The 25,295-nt window shown below is 39.0% G+C and overlaps 1 protein-coding gene across 5 annotated transcripts in view; it reads left to right on the top strand.

Moving 5' to 3' along the window:
- Positions 1-25,295, top strand: part of robo3 (roundabout, axon guidance receptor, homolog 3 (Drosophila)) — a 204,523-nt gene that overhangs the window by 33,694 nt on the left and 145,534 nt on the right. For all 5 annotated transcript variants that reach the window (XM_061963271.2, XM_061963268.2, XM_061963267.2 and 2 more), the window contains exon 2: positions 10,289-10,615. In XM_061963271.2, coding sequence (XP_061819255.1) covers positions 10,289-10,615 — 327 coding nt within the window. The remainder of the gene's footprint in view (positions 1-10,288; positions 10,616-25,295) is intronic.

The raw sequence follows: 25,295 nt of genomic DNA, 5'->3' as shown, positions 1-25,295 counted from the left end.
ATATTTAATGTTCGAACTGAGAAACTTTATTTTTTTTGCAAATAATCATTAACTTAGAATTTAATGGCAACAACACGTTGTTGATATTACGGACCGTAGATGGTGAAATCCCTAACATACCTTGCAATAGCTAGTTGAGAAATATTGTTCTTAAACTGTTGGACAATTTTCTCACGCATTTGTTCACAAAGTGGTGACCCTCACCCCATTCTTGTTTGTCAATGACTGAGTATTTCGTGGTAGCTGCTTTTATACCCAATCATGGCACCCACCTGTTCCCAATTAGCCTGTTCACCTGTGGGATGTTCCAAATAAGTGTTTGATAAGCATTCCTCAACTTTCTCAGTCTTTTTGCCACTTGTGCCAGCTTTTTTTAAACATGTTGCAGGCATCAAATTCCAAATGAGCTAATATTTGCAAAAAATAACTACATTTACCAGTTCGAACGTTAAGTATCTTCTCTTTGCAGTTTATTCAATACTCTTATACTACTGGAATCACCAACCAGAACTGAAAACAAAAATGAACTTGATATCAAATAGAAAGAGGCAACATCACACACAGCAGACAACAAACACATACACACTACTACTAACTACGAGGGAAAAAAATCAATGATTGAAGTGAAAACCTTCAGATTGCGATCTAATCAATACCTCCATTGTGGACCAGAAGATATGACAGCCATGAAGCACATTAACATATTTTCATCAACCAAAAGTAACACAATCCAGTAAAAACATTCAACAGAGCTGCTGGAACTGCAGAGTGCCGACAAATTGTCTAACACACACAAGACGTCACACGTTACTCGGCAACAGGCACTGCCTTTTAAAGACTCACTTACGCACACTCTACCTATCCATCCATCCATTTTCTACCGCTTGTCCCTTACGGGGTCGCGGGGGGCCCATCCCAGCTGCACACTGGCGGAAGGCGGTGTACACCCTGGACAAGTCGCCACCTCATCACAGGGCCAACACAGATGGACAGACAATATTCACACTCACATTCACACACTAGGGACAATTTAGTGCAAATATGAGAAATCTCTCAATTGCATAAGCCAGATATTTAATTTTTTTAAGTAACGCATTAATTGCTTTCCCTAGTAATTATTTCAATTAATGAAAGAGTAATTCCTTTAGTAATTCAATTACTTTTTTGTAAAGAGAAACTATTATTAATTACTTTTTAAAAGTCATGTTCCACCACCAAGATGGGTGAATGAAAAAAAGCCTGTGTTTATCTACAAAACCCAAAACCAGTGAAGTTGGCACGTTGTGTAAATCGTAAATAAAAAGAGAATACAATGATTTGCAAATCCTTTTCAACTTATATTCAATTGAATAGACCGCAAAGACAATATATTTAATTTTCAAACTGAGAAACTTTTTTTTTTTTTTTGCAAATAATCATTAACTCAGAATTTAATGGCAGCAACATATTGCAAAAAAGTTGGCACAGGGGCATTTTTACCACTGTGTTACATGGCCTTTCCTTTTAACAACACTCAGTAAACGTTTGGGAACTGAGAAGAACAATTTTTGAAGCTTTTCAGGTGGAATTATTTCCCATTCTTGTTTGATGTACAGCTTAAGTTGTTCAACAGTCCGGGTTCTCCGTTGGGGTATTTGGGGCCAGTCTAGTACCTGCACACTTTTACTATGAAGCCATGCTGTTGTAACACATGGCTTGGCATTGTCTTGCTGAAATAAGCAGCGGTGTCCATGATAAAGTTGCTTGGATGCCAACATATGTTGCTCCAAAACCTGTATATCCCTTTCAGCATTAATGGCACCTTCACAGATGTGTAAGTTACCCATGTCTTGGGCACTAATACACCCCCATACCATCACAGATGCAGGCTTTTGAACTTAGCGCCTATAACATATGGCTCTTTTCCTCTTTGGTCCGGAGGAACCAATTTGAAAATGTGGACTCGTCAGATCACAGAACACTTTTCCACTTTGCATCAGTCTATCTTAGATGAGTTCGGGCCCAGGGAAGCCGGCGACGTTTCTGGGTGTTGTTGATAAATGGCTTTCGCTTTGCATAGTAGAGTTTTAACTTGCACTTACAGATGTAGCGGCGAACTGTAGTTACTGACAGTGGTTTTCTGAAGTGTTCCTGAGCCCATGTGGTGATCTCCTTTACACACTGATGTCGCTTTTTTATGCAGTACCGCCTGAGAGATCGAAGATCCGTATTATCATCGCTTACGTGCAGCGATTTCTGCAGATTCTCTGAACCTTTTGATGATATTATGGACCGTAGATGGTGAAATCTCTAAATTCCTTGCAATAGATCGTTGAGAAATGTTGTTCTTAAATTGTTCGACAATTTGCTCACGCATGTGTTCACTAAGTGGTGACCTCGCCCCATCCTTGTTTGTGAATGACTGAGCATTTCATGGAAGCTGCTTTTATACCCAATCATGGCACCCACCTGTTCCCAATTAACCTGTTCACCTGTGGGATGTTCCAAATAAGTGTTTGATGAGCATTCCTCAACTTTATCAGTCTTATTTCCCCACTTGTGTCAGCTTTTTTGAAACATGTTGCAGGCATCAAATTCCAAATGAGCTAATATTTGCAAAAAATAACAAAAGTTTTCACTATTAATCTCAATGTTGGGAGTAATTATTTATTTGCATGCAATGTGCAATGTTACATTTTTGTTGACAGAAGTATTTTATACAAGACTGTTAGATTAGTTGGGCAGCACGGTGGAAGAGGGGTTAGTGCGTCTGCCTCACAATACGAAGGTGCTGAGTAGTCTGGGGTTCAATCCCAGGCTCGGGATCTTTCTGTGTGGAGTTTGCATGTTCCCCCGTGACTGCGTGGGTTCCCTCCGGGTACTCCGGCTTCCTCCCACCTCCAAAAACATGCACCTGGGGATAGGTTGATTGGCAACACTAAATTGGCCCTAGTGTGTGAATGTGAGTGTGAATGTTGTCTGTCTATCTGTGTTGGCCCTGCGATGAGGTGACGACTTGTCCAGGGTGTACCCCGCCTCCTGCCCGATTGTAGCTGAGATAGGCTCCAGCGCCCCCCGCGACCCCGAAGGGAATAAGCGGTAGAAAATGGATGGATGGATGGATGGATGGATGTTAGATTAGTTTTTGAAAATGATTCCATAAAAAGTGTAATTTTTATCAGGTCTAAAAAGAACAACATTATTGAAATTAGAATGTTGCTATAAGTAAGATGCAGTGTATGCAGTGTCATTTCTAAATACTAGTTTTTGATCAAATAAAAGAAAAGCTCATTTTGAATTATCTCTGTCATTTGTATTCAAAAGGTTCTTTAAAAAGTAGGGAAACAAATTGGAAACAATCATAAATTAACTTTTTTGTGGAAAAAAAATAGGATTTTATTTTTAGGCTATATTTCCCAGGCCTTTTTTTGATAATTTTAAGCATACACCGAGCGTTTATTTAAGAAACGCATCACGATATTTGCTTCTTTTTTTTTTTCTTCATCACTGATTATTACTCACTGCAGACTTTATGAGAGCCAACAAACATACCTTACTGCAGGGTTTCCCCTAAACTTCCAAGATACCTGTGGCGGTGTGGACGTGTTTATGGGTGCGGTCACCATGTAATTTGTATAATTTGCTATGATTTTTCTTTAAAAAGGCTACAAAATGTATACATACAGTACATTTAAAACAAATCTGTTATTATGAATTAGTATTAACATTTTTTTTTTAAATTGTTTTGCCATATTTTCAATTGTTGCTGCTTTTTGTACATTGTACTTTATTTTTTCAAGTATTTCCAGATTTTTAATTACTTTTTGTAATTAAAAACAACTAAAAACAAATGTAGCATCTTATTCTGGTGTTATTATGAAATGTAGTCGTGTTTAGAGACTCTTTACTTTGGTCCCTTGATGTCACTAACTAAAGAGGCTCGCAGCAGCGAGCATGACTTCCCACTTGCTTGGCGCTTTTGCTCCAGTTGGACTTTTTCTTAAATGCCGCCACTGTCCTCTTAATATTTACACATTTTGTAGACTGCTGTCCACGGGTATATCTGCAATATATAAATTAATTAGGTGCACATCGCAGACATGCTGACAACGCTCCAGACAGTGGCGTGCGTTTTGTTTACATCCGGTTTTGGCAGCGCGGTTTTCGGTAATCAAAGTCTTTTTCCGGTGGGCAAGTTTTTGGTACATCACTTATAAATAGTGTGCAAATAAAAGGCTATATCTATCAATTTATACTGTAACGACCAGCTAATGTTAATGTTTTATGTTCGTGTGGTTTAGATTTGATGTTAGTTTTGCCCATGTTTGCAAACACTCCGTCAGTGCCTGAAAGGTGATTGGCGGAGAATGAGGAATTGTTGTGTGTTCGGGGAAGCGTAAACTCACGAAACAAAAGTTAAAAATAGCGTCAGACTTTGTGTTTTTTTCTGGGGGCTACAATATATTATTTTGTTTTAATTTGTTTTCAAGTAAAAAAATAAAACCCTTATTTTCAGGGTGTGGCCATAATAAAATGCTTTGGCGGCCCGCCACATTCAATTGCATTAAGAGTGAAACCTTGTACTGTATAAGGTCTGCTGTCATTAGGAAGCCGACTGCTGGGATGTTCATATATTCCCATTTAGATGAAGAAACGGGATGTCTTTATATTGTCGTTTTCGCCAGTTTTGGGTCCTAAATGGCTGTTAAAGTGTACCAACTTGTCTGAACACATCCTCAACCATCTACTTTCTAGATGAGAAGCATGATTTATGATCTACAATAACTTCCAAGCAGCAGGGAAACGAGGAAACAGCAGACCACTTGATATAAAATATAATTCACTTCATATTGTAAACATAGGGACACACAGTAGTGATCACGTTGCCGCTATAAATAGTTTGTCTGCGTTAGCGCATATAATAACAATATCACTAATACTTGGTTAATATTCAAGTCACAGAATAGAAATGGAGTATTGTTGGCGGTTTTTGGATGATTATTTATTGGATTTTATGGGTGGAATAGAGGACCTCTCATTGGCTAAAGTTAGAATGCATTAAAAAAAATCCATCCGTCGTCATGTCTTTTATAATGATTGTACACGATAGGTAAAATTCCCAAAAAAGTGCAGTTCCCCTTTAAGCATGAAAGGTTATCTACTTTTACTTCTACACCACAAAATCTTGGTTATTTTGCATATCCCACAGACAGGCTAGATTATCAAGGTCCTAATTTCGGCTTGCATTTGATCCAGTATTTAATCGTTGCATCATTCCTGTCCAGCAACCTGTGAGGTTTCATAATCCATCATGTAGCTATGAGAGTTGCTTACGTTCTCTTGGAGTCCATGTTCACCAGCCGCTAATAGGTCCTAAGAGGGTCCAGACTTTGCTTTTATACACCACTGTCAAGGCAACTCTTCGGACTGCACATACTCCAGTTGTCCAAGGGAGACAATTTGAGCTCATCCTTAACGGTCCAGTACATTTGCCCTCACAGTGAATTGGACATTTGGAGAATATTAGAGAAAAAACTTGTGTGACATTGTCTTTTATCACCCAAAAGCTTACCGTATTTTCCGCACTATAAGGCGCACCGGATTATTAGCCGCACCTTCAATGAATTACATATTTCATAACTTTGTCCACCAATAAGCCGCCCCGGACTATAAGCCGCGCCTACGCTGCGCTAAAGGGAATGTCAAAAAAACAGTCAGATAGGTCAGTCAAACTTTAATAATATATTAAAAACCAGCGTTCTAACAACTCTGTTCACTCCCAAAATGTACGCAAATGTGCAATCACAAACATAGTAAAATTCAAAATAGTGCAGAGCAATAGCAACATAATGTTGCTCGAACGTTAATGTCACAACACACAAAATAAACATAGCGCTCACTTTCTGAAGTTATTCTTCATTCGTAAATCCTTCGTCTTCGGTGTCCGAAGTGAAAAGTTGGGCAAATTTACGATCCACTGGCAGATGTTGGCGTCGTCTGGCGCTGCCTCCTCGTCTTAGTGAAGGTGTGTTCGCCTTCTGTCTTCCATTGTTCCCACGCAGTTAGCAGTCTAGCTTCGAATGCCCTGTTGACACCAATATCTAGCGGCTGGAGGTCTTTTGTCAATCCACCCGGAATGACGGCGAGTATTGAATTAAGCGCGTAAGCGTGTCTCTCAATGTGCTGTTATGAGCTAGCAAATATAACAACTACACTACCCAGCATGCAACGATAGTTACGAGCATGCGCGGTAGCCCTGAGAAGCGATGTTGTATGCTGGGAGTTCGAATGTGGTTATGAGCACGCTGTGAGAAAACGTTGAGAACTCAGTTAACACGCCTCGTCTGCATTATTTATAATTAGACAGACAACACACTTAATAGGAGCCATTTTGGGGTCTTTACATAAACACACAAATGGAAATGAAACGTCACATATCCCAGCATGCACCGCGCGCTTCTTCTACGGGGAAAAAAGATGGCGGCTGTTTACCGTAGTTGCGAGACCTAAACTTTATGAAAATGAATCTTAATATTTATCCATATATAAAGCGCACCGGGTTATAAGGCGCACTGTCAGCTTTTGAGAAAGTTTGTGGTTTTTAGGTGCGCCTTATAGTGCGGAAAATACGGTAGTACAGTTATAAACCTGCAGCTGCACTGTTTATTGTATCCTCCAGGGTATTCTAATGCTTCACTATACTTTCTAGTTAGTCAAATTACTTTTGCCTCAGTATCATTTATTTATGAGTGATTTCCTCCGAGAGAGATCTTTTCACATGTTTAAGCGTCTTGTTGTTTACTATTTAGACATTATCTTGAAGATTTTAGGTCACACCCTCACAGTGGTCTTTTCCTCCATAAAACCCCCCATTTTACTTTCCCATTTGGCTTGTTGTTCTGTATTGTTCACCAGGCTGAGGGTTTTTGCAAGGATTTTAGGCTTCCAATTTCTCCATCTTTATGTATGTAATTACATTAAGTGTCAGACAGTATTCTTTATTGCCATCAGCACAGTGCCCTTTAGTTGAGTAGATGATTATCAGTATCCCTCTACCCACCCTTCCCCGCACGCCAATGGCACCCTCCCAGGCTTATTTTACTTATCTTATTTACATGACAGCGTGTCATTTGTGTCTCTACATGGTCGTACATTTGTAATTGATCTTCTTCTCTCTAATTAATTAAATTACACATCTTCACAGTGGTACATTTTTTTCCCTCTTCAAGATACAATGCAAATCCAAGTCACATAACACACATGCACCAAACAAAGCAACATACATATAATTTAATGAAATGAATTAATGAGCATTTAGCAATACTTTTACTTTTGTTCAACACTGAAGAGGGAGGAGGGCAACGGAAACTCTACCTTTGTACTTAGCCACACGTTCCTTCTATAAATCAACAGTTTTTCTCACCTTCTTTTAGGACTATGTGACATTTTGAGCTTCTAACCAACGTAAAACTGCTATGTCGCTTATTTCATCGTGAAAGTGCACTGTAAAATAAAATAAAAAATTGTTGATTTACAGGTAAAAATTGTCATCTCCAATAATTTACCATGCATTTATGATAGTTTTTACAGCAAATTATTGTACATGTAAAAAAAATTACCGGTAACTGAAAATGTTGGCGGCTTGGCTACCAGTCATTTTACAATGTATTACTGTAAATTGAAAAACTACCATTACAATTCTGCAGATTGAGCTGCCAGTGTTTCAACGTAAAATCAAAGGCAGTTTTTACAGCAAATTACTGTAATTTTAAAAACGGAACCACTGTTTTTAATGGTAAAATTCTGGCGGCTGATTTGCCAGTTTTTTTCACAGGAAAATGTATGTGCGTCGCTTTTACAGTCAATTACTGTAGATGAAAAAAACAGTTATATTGTTATTTTTACTGTAAAATTCTGGCGACTGAGTTGCCAGTGTTTTACTGTAAAATTGATGGCAGTTTTTACAACAAACAGTTCCTGTACAACAGTTACTGTAAAATCTACAGTCATTTTTACTGTGTGGAATAATTGAACACTAATCGAAATTGAGGTAGATGGTTCAAATAAACGTGATTTTTGCCATGTTTTTCCAGACCTGCAAACATGCTTTTCTAAACTTTCGTCCATCCCATGGTGGATTATTTTTCAGTTGTACTAGGGCTTGACAATTAATAAAATTTTAATCTCAAACTCGTGTTATTGTTTTTTTATATTACCATTGTTATATCAATTTATTGTTGCTGCTATTATTATTGTTTTACTTGTTGTTTATGTGTTACTAATTTATTAGTGTTGTTACTATTCTTACTATTTTACTTGTTGTTTATTTGTTACTAATTTATATCCATTTGTTCGTTTAAAAAAAAATTTTAATTGAGTTTTGGTGTTACAATAAATACGAATTTTTTTAAATTAACAAATAATCATGTAATTAATAAAACAATCGTGATTATTGATTTTTGGAATTATTGTCCAGCCCTAAGTCGTACTCATTAAAAAGCACATAGACTGCAGGGTATCTTCCTTGATTGCCAATATGCTTTTGGCGGTGAGGGCGTGTCTCGGAGTGAGGCGGTGGCGTAACCAGTATGACGTCAAGAATTAACACATTTCAATAACGGAAGCAAAGCATGCCATTTTGTCTTCATCATTAAGAAACGGGATAAGATAAACATATTTAAACATTCAAACAACTTTAATACGCCTCCAAAGATATTTATTTTTAAAAATACAACTGGGTTAAGATTTCAGTGTGTGTATAAGCACTTTTTGAGCACACTCAACAGTTCTGTGATTATTCTGGTCACAATAGTAGTGATATGAAATGTTCTTATTTGACCTCACTCGGTTTTTTTTTTGGTTTTTTTAATTCAACCCTGTGCTGAATTTGGCTTTTATTTGGTTTGATGTCATTGTTTTTACATTTTCTTTTCTCTATTCTAGAGTATCACAATGTATTTTGTATTTGTGATATTCTGTTTAAAATGTATTCCCATTAACTTTCCGGTATTCTATTTTTATTCTATTCTATTTGAATTGTTATGTACGTACTACTACTACATTTCGTGCCATGGCATGTGTCTCATGTGTGCTGCTATAACAAAAAAGTTCCTTTTAAATCTTGAAAAGTGTGGACATGGCCAAACTGGGATGGTATTTTCAAGTTTGTGACTGAGATACATAATTATTATACGTACAGTGGAGGTTAACTTGTGTCTTTATTATGAAAGATTTTTTTTGACACTGAATTTTTTGCATTTGAATTTTGGAAACTGAATTTTTTCACATCAAATTATGCTGATACTTCCATTGAAAAAAAATTCAGGGTTTTAAAATTCAGTGTATAAAAGCGCCCCCCGCGACCCCAAAGGGAATAAGCGGTAGAAAATGGATGGATGGATGGATGGATGTATAAAAGTTCAGTGTTTTAAAATTCAGTGTGTAAAATTTCAGTGTAAAAAATCAGTGTATAAAAATTCAGTGTAAAGAAAATTAGTGTAAAAAAATTCAGTGTATAAAAATTCAGTGTAAAAAAAACTCAGCATTTTAAAATTCAGTGTATGAAAGTACAGTGTTTTAGAATTCAGTGTGTAAAAAATCAGTGTAAAAAATCAGTGTGTAAAAATTCAGTGTATAAATGTTCAGTGTAAAACATTCAGTGTAAAGAAATCAGTGTGTAAAAATTCAGTGAAAAGAAAATCAGTGTAAAATAATTCAGTGTAAAAAAAAGTCAGTGTGTTAAAATTCAGAGAATAAAAGTTCAGTGTTTTAAAATTCAGTATGTAAAAATTCAGTGTGTAATAATTCAGTGTGTAAAAAATCACTGTAAAAAAATCAGTGTACAAAAATTCCGTGTATAAATGTTCAGTGTAAAAAATATAGTGTAAAAAATTTAGTGTAAAAAAAAAAGTCATTGTATAAAAATTCAGGGTTTAAAAATTCAATGCTAAAAAATTCAGTGCCTGGTTCTGAGACAGGATCAATTGCTTCTGTCGTAATTTACCGAAAGTGACTTGCATTTTGAATCAGCAAATTTTTCAACACTGAATTTTTGCACAGTGTATTTTTATACACTGAATTTACTTTCAATAAAATTGTCAGCATAATTTGATGTAAAAAAAAATTCAGTTCACAAAGTTTAAACGCAAAAAATTCAGTACATACATTTAGTGTCAAAAAAAAGCTTTCATATTCAAGACACAAATTAACCTCCATACTTACATTCTTCTATGTGTAGTATAGCTTTTTCGAGTCAAGAACGCATCCGAAGTCTCATGTATTTTCCCTTTGCGATTTTTTTTTTACTTAGGATCTCGACCCAGGCTAGAGGATGCTGCTCCACGAATTGTTGAACATCCGTCAGATCTGATTGTGTCCAAGGGGGAGCCAGCTACCCTCAACTGCAAGGCAGAGGGCCGTCCGATTCCCATGGTAGAATGGTACAAAGATGGGGATCGGGTCGAGACAGACCGTGAGGACCCTCGCTCTCACAGGATGCTCTTACCCAGCGGTTCCCTCTTCTTTCTGAGAATCGTACATGGCCGGCGAAGTAAACCTGATGAAGGAGTCTATGTGTGCGTGGCCCGTAATTACCTGGGTGAGGCAGTCAGTCGAAATGCGTCGCTGGAAGTAGCAAGTAAGTATTGTTGTTTTGTTCAATTTGTAGGTATGTGTGTGGATCACTGGCGTGCAGTGGAGTTGAAGGTTGGTGAGGCACGATTTACACTTCAGTACTGTCATAATCTTATGATTTTACCAATTTATTGTCCGGTTAGATTACACAGGCTGTCGATAGTCATGGTGTATAAGAAGTCTTTCTGCAAAAAAAAATGTTGGGAATACAAATGCAACCCAGTTTATGAGGGGATTGCACATTCAGATGTCTGGTTTCTGCCATGTATTTGATTTGGAAATGTGCAATTACAGCTATTTTTACTTAAGAACATTTAAAAAATGTTTAGAATCATATAGAAAATGCACAGATCAGTGGACATGTTAATATTTACCTCCACCAGAAGAAAGTTATGCAATTGTTGTCGTTGTTAGTTAGTCTGCTAATTACTTTGGTTGCCTCTACACTGGGACAGCTAAGGCTATACAGGGTATAACCCACCTAACCTTATCCCTGTCCACACACACACAATGCCATCGTTTAAGCTTTGGTTTAAGACCCCAAAGCCCTCCGTCCGCGGGCACAACACAACCTAGTACACATGCGCGGAAAATGGCACATATATTATGTCACCTTGCTTGCCCCACCATCAGCAGCTGTTAGACTAACCCTATTGTAGTGAATTATACCTGAGCCATCATAAATTAATCAAATCTTTAATGGACGTGTGAAAGTAAGTAATGTGATTAAGAACATTTTACAACAATCAATCTGGGGATTTCGATATCTGGTCAGGACACTCCTCACTCTTTTGCCTTCACCTTTATTTTCCATTCTTGCAATCCTGCCTGTGCTTGGAGGCTAAAATTAGCGGCCGTAATTGACGGCCGCAACCACTGACCGTTCGTTTAGCGGCTCCTTCATGGCTTGACAATAGTTATGACGTTGAGTAATCGCTCGACATACATCGCCAACAATAACTCATACAGTCTGCTTTGCCAGTCCAAATGCATTCGCTGTTTTCCCTAGCCTTCCCTTGTCGGCCAGTAATACAAAGTACACGCTACCTTTTTTATCACATCCACGGGAGCCCGCATTCTCGTTGTTTCCCATTCGACAAATGGTCAAAGTTTTTCGCTACGTAGAATCACAGCTGACCTGGACATTCGAAAGTTCTCTTGCCATTCCTCTGGCACAACGCACTTGTTGACAAACATGTCCCACCAGGCTGCCATTCTTCCAGGCCTTATCCAAAACCGTCGCTCAACATTGCAATGTTGCCGTCTGAGATGTGGTGTATCCGAAATAGCAGCAATCGCGCGTTTCCTTCTCTTAAGGTATTCATGTGTGATTTGTACAAGCGCCTGTACATGTAAAAGAAGGAGAAGCACGGGCATGTCAGGATGATTCGCCCCTATCTTTCTAGTGCAGTGGTTCTTAACCTTGTTGGAGGTACCGAACCCCACCCGTTTTATATGCGCATTCACCGAACACTTCTTTAGTGAAAAATAAAATGTTGTTTTTTTTTCAGATTCAAGACAAAGTTATATGTTTTTGGTAACACTTTAGTATGGGGAACATATTCTAAGTAACAAAGACTTAATTTAGAGTTTTTTGGACACTAGGGGAACATATTCTAAGTAACTTAATTTAGAGTTATTTGGTTAGGGTTAGGGCCAGGGTTAGAGGGTTAGGGTTATAATGAGGCCATGCCGAATAAGGCATTAATAAGTACTTAATAATGACTAGTTAAGAGCCAATATGTTACTAATTTGCATGTTAATAAGCAACTAATTAATGGTGAATATGCTCCCCATACTAAAGTGTTACCATGTTTTTATACTGGTGCACAAAATGAACCGTGCATGAATATCACCTTGTTCAAAGAACAAAACCAACACAGTGCATAAACTCACAACAAATGACACACCTGCAAATCAGTCTGACTTCTGCTGTTGCTGTATCCTTAATACGCCGATAGGGAGGAGTTTTTATTTACACGATGAGTCGGGTGTGTCTTGGCCTCCGCCGAACCCCTAAGCCCAACTCACCGAACCCCTAGGGTTCGATCGAACCCAGGTTAAGAACCACTGTTCTAGTGGTTACCTCCGAGTGGAAACCGGTTGTTATGAAGCTGGCTGTGGCGCATTATTTCTGACGTCACTTCCTCTCCGAACTCTGTTTATAAGCGATTAATGAGTCTATACAGAGCTAAGAGCCGGAGATTCAAGAAATAGACAGCACACTTACCCGTGTAAAAAATTATCTAAGATGAGGAACTTTAAACGATGGGGTAGCGTGTCTGACACCGGGTTTAGGCTAAATAGTTATTAGTTTAAGGAGTTATCCGGCTTAATATAGACAGGGCCTTAGTTAGAAACATAGCTTTAAAAAGTTATGGGTTATGTGTGTATGCTGGTGGCCCCGCAGAGACAAGGACAGTGGATGACTGACAAGAGTGTTCACGATGTTTCTTTTATTCTGCTATAGTGAGATCAAACAGTTAGTTTATGTGGGTGCTCAAGGCTCCGCTTCCACCTACAGAGACAAATGGTTTGTTCCATTTACCTCAGAAGTTGGAAGTGAATTCCCGCAAAATAGGGATGCTATTATATGATTTATATGAATATTATATGCATTTAATATCTTTAGAAACCCATCTACACAATCCACGTAGTTTTAACACTCATAAATAGAGTATTGTGGCCAATTTCTAAAATGGATTAAATTTGATTTATAAGGTTTTAAATTGATTAATCACGATTTGATTCGATTCCATTCAAACTACATTTACGTATTGAAAATGTCTCAATTCTGTTACAAAACGCAAATGCACTTTGTTTTTTTCTTAATCATAAAAAGATGCAGGTGAGACTAAAAGCTGTTTCACAGACACTCAAGCTTTTTGTTATCACCATCTTTAGTGAACTCGAGATGCCAGCCATCACCTTGGTGTCACTTCTCCTGGCAGCTTGTACCCTAAGGCCTCAACCCCACTCCTTGTACTCCAAGCTTATCATATCACATCCTATCTTCTCCTACTGCAGAAAGTGCAACCTCTGTCATGTTGTTTCTGATGCTCCATGACCTAGGTTGTTCATGATAGTTGACAGCTTGGTCATGAATAAGAAGAAGAAGAAAAAAAACTACTGTTGGATAAGAAAGCTGAAAAATGTTTTTGCAGAGAGGGGGAGGATTTTTGTCACTGCTCGTTGGCAGCTTTCTTCAAACAGATGTTTCTTCTTGTTTTAAATGCCATATTTGCCAACCAAAGCTACTGACACTATAAATACTTATGGAATACACAGAAACCGAAACATTTTATCCTTGTCTTCCTTGTAGACCTTTGATCTTAGTGTCTGGAAATGCCCCCGGTGTTCTTTTTGCAGCAGAAAATCCAAAACATTTTCCAATGAGTTGAACCAGAGGAACATGTTTAAAAATACCACAACGCAAGTCCTGAATCATGTTTAACATTCTCGGCCTGGGTATTATCATCCAGATTGTTTATGGTTGGTCTATTGTAAAAGAGAGAGGTAGCATGTCAACAAGTCAGAAACTATACCATGAAATAAAAAGAATACATACATTTGTATTCGATTGAAGTAAATAAGTATTCGATTCCAATGCAAAACATGGCTTACTACTTTGTCAAGAAACCCAGAAGTAGGTAGTAGGAAGGATTAGCGAGAGTTCTGTTTTGGAGGGGTGTTATAATGGGAGTGTTTGTTGGCATCTTTAATTTTCTTGAAGTTGGTCACCAGGCCTGCACACATCGCAGGGGGGATTTTGGTCTTATTGAGCAGGGGGACAATGCGGGCACATCAAGATCTGAATCCATTATAGCAAAGTGTGTTGCTAATGCATTTGTTGCTGACTGTGATCCCAACTCCCTCGATATTATTAACCAGTTCCTCCCTTGTAATTCTCAGTTGTTCCCTCACCTTGCTCACAATTATGCTTACCTCATAATGTGAAATCTCACATGGAGCTCCAGAGCGAGGGCAATCGACTGGTATCTTTCCTTCTCGCTATGTTTCTTGTTAATGGTCTTATAGCCCATTTCAGTCTTGCGTAGGTCTATACTCAAGTTCCTGATGTCCATTCCACCACCAGTGTAGAGATTTTAATTAGTATGATAAAATAATTTATAAAAAAATAGCTTTCATTCCCAACGTTTGGCATCAATGTGAACTTGTGGAGGTACATTATGGAACACATTTTTTGCAAAACAGTGCACTTCCTCTCAGATCAAAGTTTTACTCCTTGTGTATATCTGTCTGTTAGCTCACAGACACAATTCCATCCTTTTTTTTTTTCCGTTCTAACATGAGAGGTTACACTTGGGGGAAAAAAATGGTTATCGGTGCCAGAAGTCAAGCTATTGCCCTTTCCGGTCAGTTCCCCTTCACATGGCACCAATGAGGCTGGAGATTAGGCCAACAACACATAAGCAGACATGTAGCTGCCAAGAGGCTCAGGATGGCACCAGCTAAGGCACAAGATGGCACTTTGTGGCATGGTGTCACCTGGCTTCTGGCCGATCACTTGGAATTGCTGAGGGCAACTAAGGAAGAGCTACTTTGCATAATGCTGGGTATATTTAGTATCCGTTTTTTAGCCAGCACAGTGGGAATGGTGGTTGATTTTCAGGCTTTAACCTCTTACAATCCATCTGCGGCAGGCTGAGAAGCAGTAGGCCTCAGTATGGATACACTGTTGAGCAGTGGCATAACAAATCAGGTACGGGACACGAGTCAGGACCCTTTAAACCCTGTGCTATCAAGCGAAATAGCCTGTGCTTTTAGCTTAGTAGTCCGCATGCTCACCACTCATGTCAGCAACCTGGGTTTGAGCCTCGCTCGGAGCAGGAGGAAAAACTCAACGCAGCTGAGATAGCGTGAGTACACAACTGCTCCTATTGGTCTCCTTTTTTCTTTCCTTTGCGCTGTGACGCTCCATTTTTATTTTTAGATGAACTGCCACTCATGTTAATTTCATAGTACAAAATGCTCACTTTGCTTGAACTCTTTTGACAAGTAACTGTTGACGTTGGTGAACGGTTGATGATGATTTTACCCACAATACACTTGAGGACACTGGGCCCCATTCAGCAATAAGTTCCAAACTTTCCCTCTTATCTTTCTTCCTAAGTGATTTCCTAAAAGCAGTCCATTCAAATTCATGACGTGTTCTTAAACGGCCAAATTGTTCCCACCTGCTGTTCTTAAGTTGCTGAATGCCAAATGGTTAGCGCGTGCGTGTCTGTCATAATTTGCATTAGGGCTGAGCGATATTGCCTTTTTTAAATATTGCAATATTTTAAGGCCATATCGCGATACACGATATATATCTCAATATTTTGCCTTAGTCTTGAATGAACACTTGATGCATATAATCACAGCAGTATGATGATTCTATGTGTCTACATTAAAACATTCTTCTTCATACTGCATTAATATATGCTACTTTTAAACTTTCATGCAGAGAAGGAAAGCACAACTAAAAAAAATCACTATTTTTTTCATACGGTGTTGATCTGGAAATGTTTGCCTCTGCATTTTGATGGTGTGGGCGTGTGGCACCGAACGGAGATGTTGACGTGCGGAGTACATAAATATTGTTTTTAATATTGTTGTGCAGCACTCTGGAAACATTTTAGTTGTTTAAATGTGCGATATAAATAAAGTGGATTGGATTGGAGTGAGCACTCTTCATTCACTAGCAAGGGACTTTTCAAATGATGCTACATATTAGCAGTAGGCTACTGCTACTTTTTATAGCAACGCTTTCACCCCACACTTGACAAATTACGGTTTTTCCAACTTGAAGCCAAGCCACCGCCAGACGATGGACCCCCTGCTGTTTTTCTTGGGAATTAATTATTCCTTCATTTGTTATCAGATTCGCACCTTCTTTCGCTCGTATTACCGCTAGCATCACGGCTAACGTTAGCCATGCCGCTACCTCTCTGCTCGGGGAGGACGTATACGTATGTGACGTATGTCGTGACAGTATGTGACGTATGTAAGAAGGTGCGCTTGCTGTCTGGGAGAAGGAGACACAGGAAAGAGCGAGTAGAGCCTGAAGTGTAATGCCCGCAGCTAAAAGCAACTGTGTGAGAACGTATACTCAATATCACGATATAGTAATTTTCTATATCGCACAGAGACAAACCCGCGATATATCGTGCATATTGATATATCGCCCAGCCCTAATTTGCATTTAAACACACCCTTTTTTCCCAATATGCATATGTAAACACCCTTAAATCCGTAATTTGCATGGGTTAACGCCCTTAATTCCCCATATAAGGGCACAATTCCGGCGGAAAAGCCGAACATCAAACAAACGATGAAAACACAAACAGATTACAGAAGAGAAATTCGTATTGTCCCGCGGGGGAAATACATAATGTCGAAACATAAGTTTAAGAAAGGGGGGACTGCTGAGGTAGCCTAAAGCGTTTAAATAAATATTCGTCACTTAGGGCAAATAGGTCTACATGGTCGTGAATTATGCGCTCCCTCCCCAGGGCACGATCTGTGGCATCTTGCAGTAGCAGCAAAAGCATTGCCATCGTGTGAGTTGAGTTGCAACAGGGTGTGAGAGGCCTGTTGGTCTTTTAAAGAGTCACCAATCACTAAATCAACGGCCCGGTAATTGATGATTTTGTGTGTGTGTGCGTGTGTGTGTGTGTCTTTTGAAATGTCTATATATTGCTCATTTTGCTATACGTCTGTCTGTCTGTCTGTCTGTCTTATATATATCTAACTATCTATCTATCCATCTATCTATCTATATATCTATCTATCTATCTATCTATGATATTAATTTAACATTAGACAATAGAAGTAAGGGAACTTGTCACACTTATGAACAAATAGGCCACCCTAAGAGTGCTCTGGAGCACTTGTAGACTTTGTTCTTACCTACGAACAAATCCCAGCTAAGAAAACATTGGTGAATACAAAAATCTCCTTAAAATCTTCGTAAGTGGGCCCAAGAACAAAATTTGTTCTATCAATCCACTTGTAAATTTACCCATCCCAAAGTGAAATGTGAGAGTGAAAATAAAGCCAGTCATACAGCACAACATTTTATTCATTCTTTTACACCTACTGAATCGTTAAATTCAGTTTTGGAAAGTTTTTAGCAACCATTGCTCATCCTACTGGGGCAACCGATAAACCCAACTACTTCCAGCTTTTTTGATTAGAGTAAAACCATTTGCATGATCTGAGCTCCTCCAGGCTCAAGCTGTGGGAGAGGCCCTCTACAGCCAGGAGGGACCTGGCTCCGTCATGTCCCCGCTCCGGGTAGATCCCCACTCAGGAACCCTGGCCGAGGGCACGCTGCCCTCCCAGCCCCACTTGTAGCTCCGCCCCTGCCGTCAAGATTATGCAATACAACACTGAAGAGGCCGTTTCTTGTCGTACCAAAAAAGGAGGACATTCAATTTTCTTATATTTGCACAATTTCTGCAGTAATAGATATACATTTTTTAGTTGTACTAGGGCTGGAGAATTTTGTGACTTTGTTGATAGTAACAATCAGTCCACTAATTGGGTTCTGAACCATACACCCATTTAGCATGTGTAATTTGGCCACCAACTTTTAAATTCGGTTTCAGATATTTTTAGGCAACAAAGACAAATAAAGATCACCACAGTGGTACCTCATCTTACGAATTCAATCTGTTCCATGAACCAGCTTGTTACTCAAAACACTCAAATTAGCCCTGCCAGTTTAAATGAAATTAAATCAATTTTATCCAAAACACCAACATTTTAACATGTAATATGCCTTTTAAAAAGAAAAACAAACTTTTACATAAGAAATATGGCAAAAGTATCTACAGTGGTTTTATAAAATAGGAGACTGAAGAGGGGTTATAAATCCGTTTTGGTCTATTCCGATCTGCATTTTCCTGTTTCTAACATATACAATGAGCCAAGTTACTGAGGTGGGTCCACTGGTCAGTAAGGTTGGGATAGCAGCGGGTACTGGAGAGAATAATTAATGTGCATGTTACGGTCCTGGTTACCATGGTCTAAGATGAAAAAGGGAGGCAAAACATAAAACATGGACACAACAGATAACTTGTTAAAAGAGTGATTTAATTTATGAGAACAATCTCACAAAATCACTCAAATTAGAGATATGTAGCACTAAAAAGGGGGACATAAGCTACAAAGTAGGGCTGGGCGATATGGCCTTTTTTTAATATCTCAATATTTTTAGTCCATATCGCGATACACGATATATATCTCAATATTTTGCCTTAGCCTTGAATGAACACTTGATGCATATAATCACAGCAGTATGATGATTCTATGTGTCTACATTAAAACATTCTTGTTCATACTGTATTAATATATGCTCATTTTAAACTTTCATGCAGAGAGGGAAATCACAACTAAGTCAATTGACCAAAACTGTATTTATTAAAAAGTTATTTAGCAGTGGCACAAACATTCATGTCATTTCCAAAACAGAAAGTGCAAAATTGTCAGTCATTTTAAAACAAGCTATTAGTGCACTTTTGTGCATGATGTCTCTAAGATGACATATCAAAACAACACTGAATTAAAGTGCACTTTTTGTACAGAACGCCACTACAATAGTTTAAAACAAATAAAGTGCACTTTAGTACATGATGTCACACAAGATATTTCAATAAGTGTCAAATAAAAATTAGCTGCTTAATAGGAAATCAATTTGTGTACGTTCTTCGCTATGTGGTAGGTTCCTGCGGACATTATCTCTTTTGTTGTTGACTATTTTTTTCATACGGTGTTGATCTGGAAATGGTTGCCTCGGCATTTTGATGGTGTGGGCGTGTGGCACCGAACGGAGATGTTGACATGCGGAGTAAGCACTCTACATTCTGTAGCAGATGACTTTTCAAATGATGCTACGTATTAGCAGTAATGCTACTTTTTGTAGCAATGCTTTTTCCCCACACTTGACAAATTACGGTTGTCTGTTCGACATATTCCCACTTGAAGCCAAACCACCGCCAGACGATGGACCCCCTGCTGTTTTTCTTAGGAATTAATTCTTCCTTCATTTGTTACCAGATTCACACCTTCTCTCTCTCGTATTACCGCTCGCACCACTCCGCTAGCATCACAGCTAACGTTATCCATGCTGCTATCTCTCTGCTCAGCGAGGGCGTATACGTATGTGACGTATGACGTGACAGTATGTGACGTATGTAAGAAAGTGCGCTCGCTGTCTGTGAGAAGGACAGACAAGAAAGAGTGGGAAGAGCCTGTAGTGTAATGTCCGCTGCTAAAAGCAACTGCGTGAGAACGTATACTCGGATATCACGATATAGTCATTTTCTATATTGCACAGAGACAAACCCGCGATATATCGCGTATATCGATTTATCGCCCAGCCCTACTACAAAGCTACAATCCATACCTTTAGGGAAAGGGGACGTGGCAAAGCAGCGATGTGGCAAAGGTTCCGGATCCACTTCTGCTGCTTTATATCCTGGCTCCGCACAGCTTGCCAATTCAGAACTAAAAGCAATAAAGTAAAGTCAAGAAATAAAGCAAAACCGCCGACCAGAAATACTGTTGGAGGAGACAAAAAGTGTGTTAAAAAACATGAAAAGCACAACAAATATGTTTAAAACTACAAATTAATGAATAAATCATCACAGCCTGTGACTGTTTTTAGATGGCAAAGGAGCCTACAGCAGCACCCGCTGCTTGTTGAGAAGAGCGATACATGCTTTCATGTTAGTCTTTGTAAGAAAGCCCACATGTTTTCACATGTTTATGTCCTTGTTTCATTGACATTATTTTTCAAAATTTCACACTTAGTTTGGAGGACCTTGAACGCACCCCAGTCTTGCTGTGAGACGCAATGGTGACTTTCTTCAACATTGATACAGCTTAATAATTCCACTTATTAAAAGAGTGTTTTTCAACTTAAACACACACATCTACACTAGTGCCACTCTAAAACTGTTTCATCCCAGGAGACATCTCCCACTTTCGAGAGCCTCCCTATTTTAGTCTCCAAAAATCTCTTGTAGATCTGTGTATCTATACACTAAATATCAAATCGCTAAGTTGGAAGCACTGGTCTTTCCTTTTACATCTTCTTATTCTGTGGCAGACCAGAGCCTTCATGTAACAAGCTTGTGTATGCCCAAAAATCTGCCGTACGCCCTTTTTTCACAGCAAAACTGAGCTGTATCAAGACTGATGTTGACGTGTAAATGTGCTCTGCCTCATGACAACTCCATGGCTGCCGTATGTACATTTCTACAGGCTGTGGATACTATAGCGACACACAGATTAGTCTGCCCATCAATTACCCCCACCTCACAAAATTTGTGGCATTCCAAATGTATTTGTGATGGGCCAGGGGGTGTGCACCTCTTATATAATGGTAGGCGTAACCACTGCCATTTCATGTGTGGTCTGGTTCTGTGTGGTGTACAATACGTAATGTAAATTGAAATTCAACATGTGGAATAATCATTTTTATAATACAATAAAACAAGTAGTGTCATATTTTTTTCCAAAGATACCAAAAGGAACCGTGACCAAATCTTGTCATTTGCCTAAAAGTCTTGTCAAGCACAATAGTGCTTGGGACCACACAGGCATTTGTGGCTATTTGACATTCAGAAGGACTTGCCGGTTTTTCTTGGAGTGTTTTATAACTCTGACATTTTTATTACGCCTGTTACATCTCCACTGCCTGACTTTATGGCTCATGAATATTCACGCCAACAAGGGAGGGGAAAATGGTCTTTTCCTTCAGTGACATGGTTGGGGGTGCAATGCTATTTGAATTCCACGAACTGGGGACTTTTTCCCCTGAAAAAACACATCCCCCTCTGTAAAGGTTGTTTGGAGGTCAAGCCTGCAGATTTTAAGATTGCAGCTGCTTTGGAGAATTTGGGTGAACAGGTGAAGATGTGATGAAACTCCTGTCCTTCTCTGGAACTGTGGGCCTACTTTCTTACTACAGTAATCTCAGACGCCAGCGTAAACAAGGCAGCTGAGCCGCACAACCACCATTTGGAGCTTTTCTTTTCTCTTTGAGGCACACATTCACACTCAAACCTGTCATACTGTGTTTGATATCAGACAGGGCCAATTTCAGGGTTTATGGATTTGAAAACATGGGAAGGATTATCGAGAGTTCTGTATTAGGAGTGTTGGTTGTATGAAATCTTTGATAAAAGTTGTGAAGTAAAGCCTCTTGAACTCTTACACTACTTCTTGAGATCTGCTGCCTCCTCACTCTTCTATTAACCTGCAATTGTCTGGAACTACATGGACTATGATTTGGACTGTCGTGTACATAGTGTCATCGGCAGAAGAGAGTTGACGTTCACAATGATCTGTACGTGCAACTCTTGGCGTCTGTTTACTGTTGTTATCGTTTCCTGTCGAAGGGCACAACAACAGCCCTTTTTCCACTATAGGTTGTACTCACCAGACGTCAATAAATACGCATGACTCGAAGTGGTGGTCAAGCGAAGGTCTGTGGTAAAAACGTTCTGGGTGGCATTCGGTCTTTTTCGAAGAAAAAATGCCCTAAGCTTGCATTGTTTTTGGCTGTTAGAACCGTTCAAATCACGAAAAGGATAAATGTTTCTTCAGAGTTCTTCAAGAGGTAATCAAGAAGGGCAAAAGAGTGCAAGATTTTACGAAAGACGACTAGAAAAGTGGCACACACTCCAGTCCAAGGGAGCAGAGTCGAAGAACGCACAAGTTTGAAGTGAGCACTTCGTTAAAGGTTTGTGAGATAAACTTTTAACATTTAGTATTTCCCATTGATGTTTTATCTTGATATTATTTGTATTTAATTTTGTTTTGGAGTTCTTAAAACACGTGTTTGCTATGAGTGTCTCGAAAACCACCAACTCGGCGAGTCTGGATAAAACAAAAAACAAATGTGAGCAAATCTAAAAAGAATTACACTTTTACCAAATGCCGCAATCATAAATGAAGCTTTCAGCATATACACAGTGTGAACATCTACAGTTAAATTGTGATAATGTTGAGGAAAACCATGCGTACCCGTGAACAGCGTGTGCAACAACAACAAGACAACAAACCTGGCTGTAGACGCGAAGCTAAATAATAAAATGCAACCTTACCCGTGAAAAACAATGCATGATTTATCCGATAGAGTCTTGATACTAATTTCCGTGACTCAGCAACACACAAAGACGTTGTAGGCCTCCATGCTTTTCCAAGTTGTTATTTGTGTTGCCGTGTAGAATGACGTCTGGCGCACCAAAATAGTTTGACATGTCTTGGAACACGACCGACCGATAATCAGTACCAATGTTGGTTTGGTGGACCACCACTCTCTTTTACTTCCATTCAAAAGTCATGTGACTGAATGCAACCTATTGTTGCTTTAAATATGATGTCCTCCCATATGCTGAAGTCTTACCTTTGGCGAGCATTTTTCTGTGACGCCATTAACCTTTCCACTTTGAGAGTTTTTGAAAGTTTTTTGTTCAAGTGTGTAGCCTCCATCAGATCATTGTCATATAGAGCAGGGGTGTCTACACTTTATGCACTAAGGGCCGCGTTCTGATTAACCTCAAATTGTGGGGTCCATTTTATTATGTTCCTAAATAGGATTCCCACAGAACGGCAGTCTATTTGTGGTATCTATTTTGGGAGTTGGTCGGGGCAGGATCAATCAATCAATCAAAGTTTACTGATATAGCCCTAAATCGCAAGTGTCTGCACAAGGGCTGCACAAGCCACAACGACATCCTCAGCTCAGATCCCACATCAGGGCAAGGAAATCTCAACCCAATGGGATACAATGAGGACCGCAGATGTGGGGGCGACCGGTGCAATGGACGTCGAGTGGATCTAGTTAATAGTGTGAGAGTCCAGTCCCTGACCAAAGTCACAAGCACATGTGCAAGCAATGGCTAGAACCGCTTGTGCCGACATGAGTCTGCTAATCCAAGGGATGTCGACGCAAACAGATTCCATTATATATCTTTTAAGAAAAAACCCTGCATGTCAGCTACATGTCTTAGGTAAAAACACATATTGTTATTATTATTAGTGTTGTTAATATTATCATTTAAACTAATGTCTCCTACATAATGTCTTTTTGCTCTTTTTACAACTTTTGCTGTTGTTTTTTATTGTTCTGTTTTCTTCTCCAATTGTATTTTTTAAATGTGCCACAGCCACATACAAATGCAATTGGCCCCCAGGCTGTGCTTTGGACATCCTTGCTATCAAAGAAAGACACAAATAAGCCTTGTTTTTATTTTTAGTTGATAAGAGTACAGTACCTTGTACACAGTTAGCCCTCTTTGGATGAGTTGATGTAATCCGTGAGGCAATTAGGAGACAGCAGATTTGATCTAAAACTTAACAGCTTGTGTTGACACTGTGTGAGAAGCAGAAGTATGGCAGTATTCTGTCTAATTATTCAACAAGTCTGTTGAATAATTTTTACCAGAAAACTATAATTTAGAAATTGTGTATTGTGAATGTATTACTACTTTTCCACTTATAACTTTAAAGTCAGATGAGACTGAATGATGAACTTATCACCTCTCAACACTCAAATATTTCATGACAACAAGGAGGGATGTGCCAATAAATAAACCACTGATCAATATCGGCCGATTTTCGTGAAAAAGTACTTGATCCACTTTAGTTAAGTTTATATTTGGTTGCTTGGCTGACAGCGGCGGCTAGCAGCTAAAGTATCTTCATTCACATTGTGGAATTGCTCCCTTAAGTGGATAATCATTACCTCTATTACAGAAAATAAATTGCATTTCTTAGTACATCAAGTATCATTATCAAGTATCGTTATCACTGGAGGACAGGAGGCTGAGGCTAAACTTGTTACACACTGAATAAGAGCTCGCCAGGTACAGACATGCTAAGTGTTTTGCTAGCCGCTAAGCCTGCTTGAAGCAACACAAAAATATGGTACAGTTTAAGAAGTGTAGATGGAACTACGTTGCAACAGGAAATAAACAGATATTAACAGGAAAATAACAAGTAGATTAATAAGAGTCGATAATAAAACAACAATTGTCGCGGTATGTTAGTGAGGACTGTTCAGCGGCCAGGCTACATGACACATAAGGGAAAGGTGGATTGATTCATAAATCGGTGCTGATGATTCCAAGAGTATTATCAGTATATGATCGATACTAGAGTGATTAAATCGAGGTTTTTACCAATGTTTACAAAGTCATGGAATAATTCCCTGGACACATAAACACTTTGAGGGCTAAAACACAAGGGTTTAAAAGAGTAGTAGATAGTAATTGTTACTTTTATTTAGTTATTGTGTACTATTGACTTTGTTTCGCTCAAACAATTGTATGTAATGAAAGAATATAAAGATAGTTTAAATATTCTGTTGACATTGTTACACTGTCAACAGCATTCACCATAGTACATGTGATCGATATCGGCCGGTCTCACTTATGGAAGATTGGAATCGGCAGCATAAAACCCTGATCGAAACATTGTAAGTTCTTCCATTTACCGACCCGTCTCTTCATCCTCCATAATAGGATTGCAGTTTAATGCAGCCTTGTGGTCGCCGGGGTGGTGGCAGTTGTGGTCTAAGAGTGGGATCAGATGGCTAAAGTGAGGCCAGGGCCTCTGGTTTAACCCCCTCTGCACGATCTGGCCGTCTGCCAGTCATTGAGTCAGAC

Source organism: Nerophis lumbriciformis, linkage group LG09, assembly GCF_033978685.3.
Source record: "Nerophis lumbriciformis linkage group LG09, RoL_Nlum_v2.1, whole genome shotgun sequence".
Taxonomy (NCBI): Eukaryota; Metazoa; Chordata; class Actinopteri; order Syngnathiformes; family Syngnathidae; genus Nerophis; species Nerophis lumbriciformis.
Note: the sequence above shows the minus strand (reverse complement) of the source record. Positions and strands in the feature narration are given on the sequence as shown.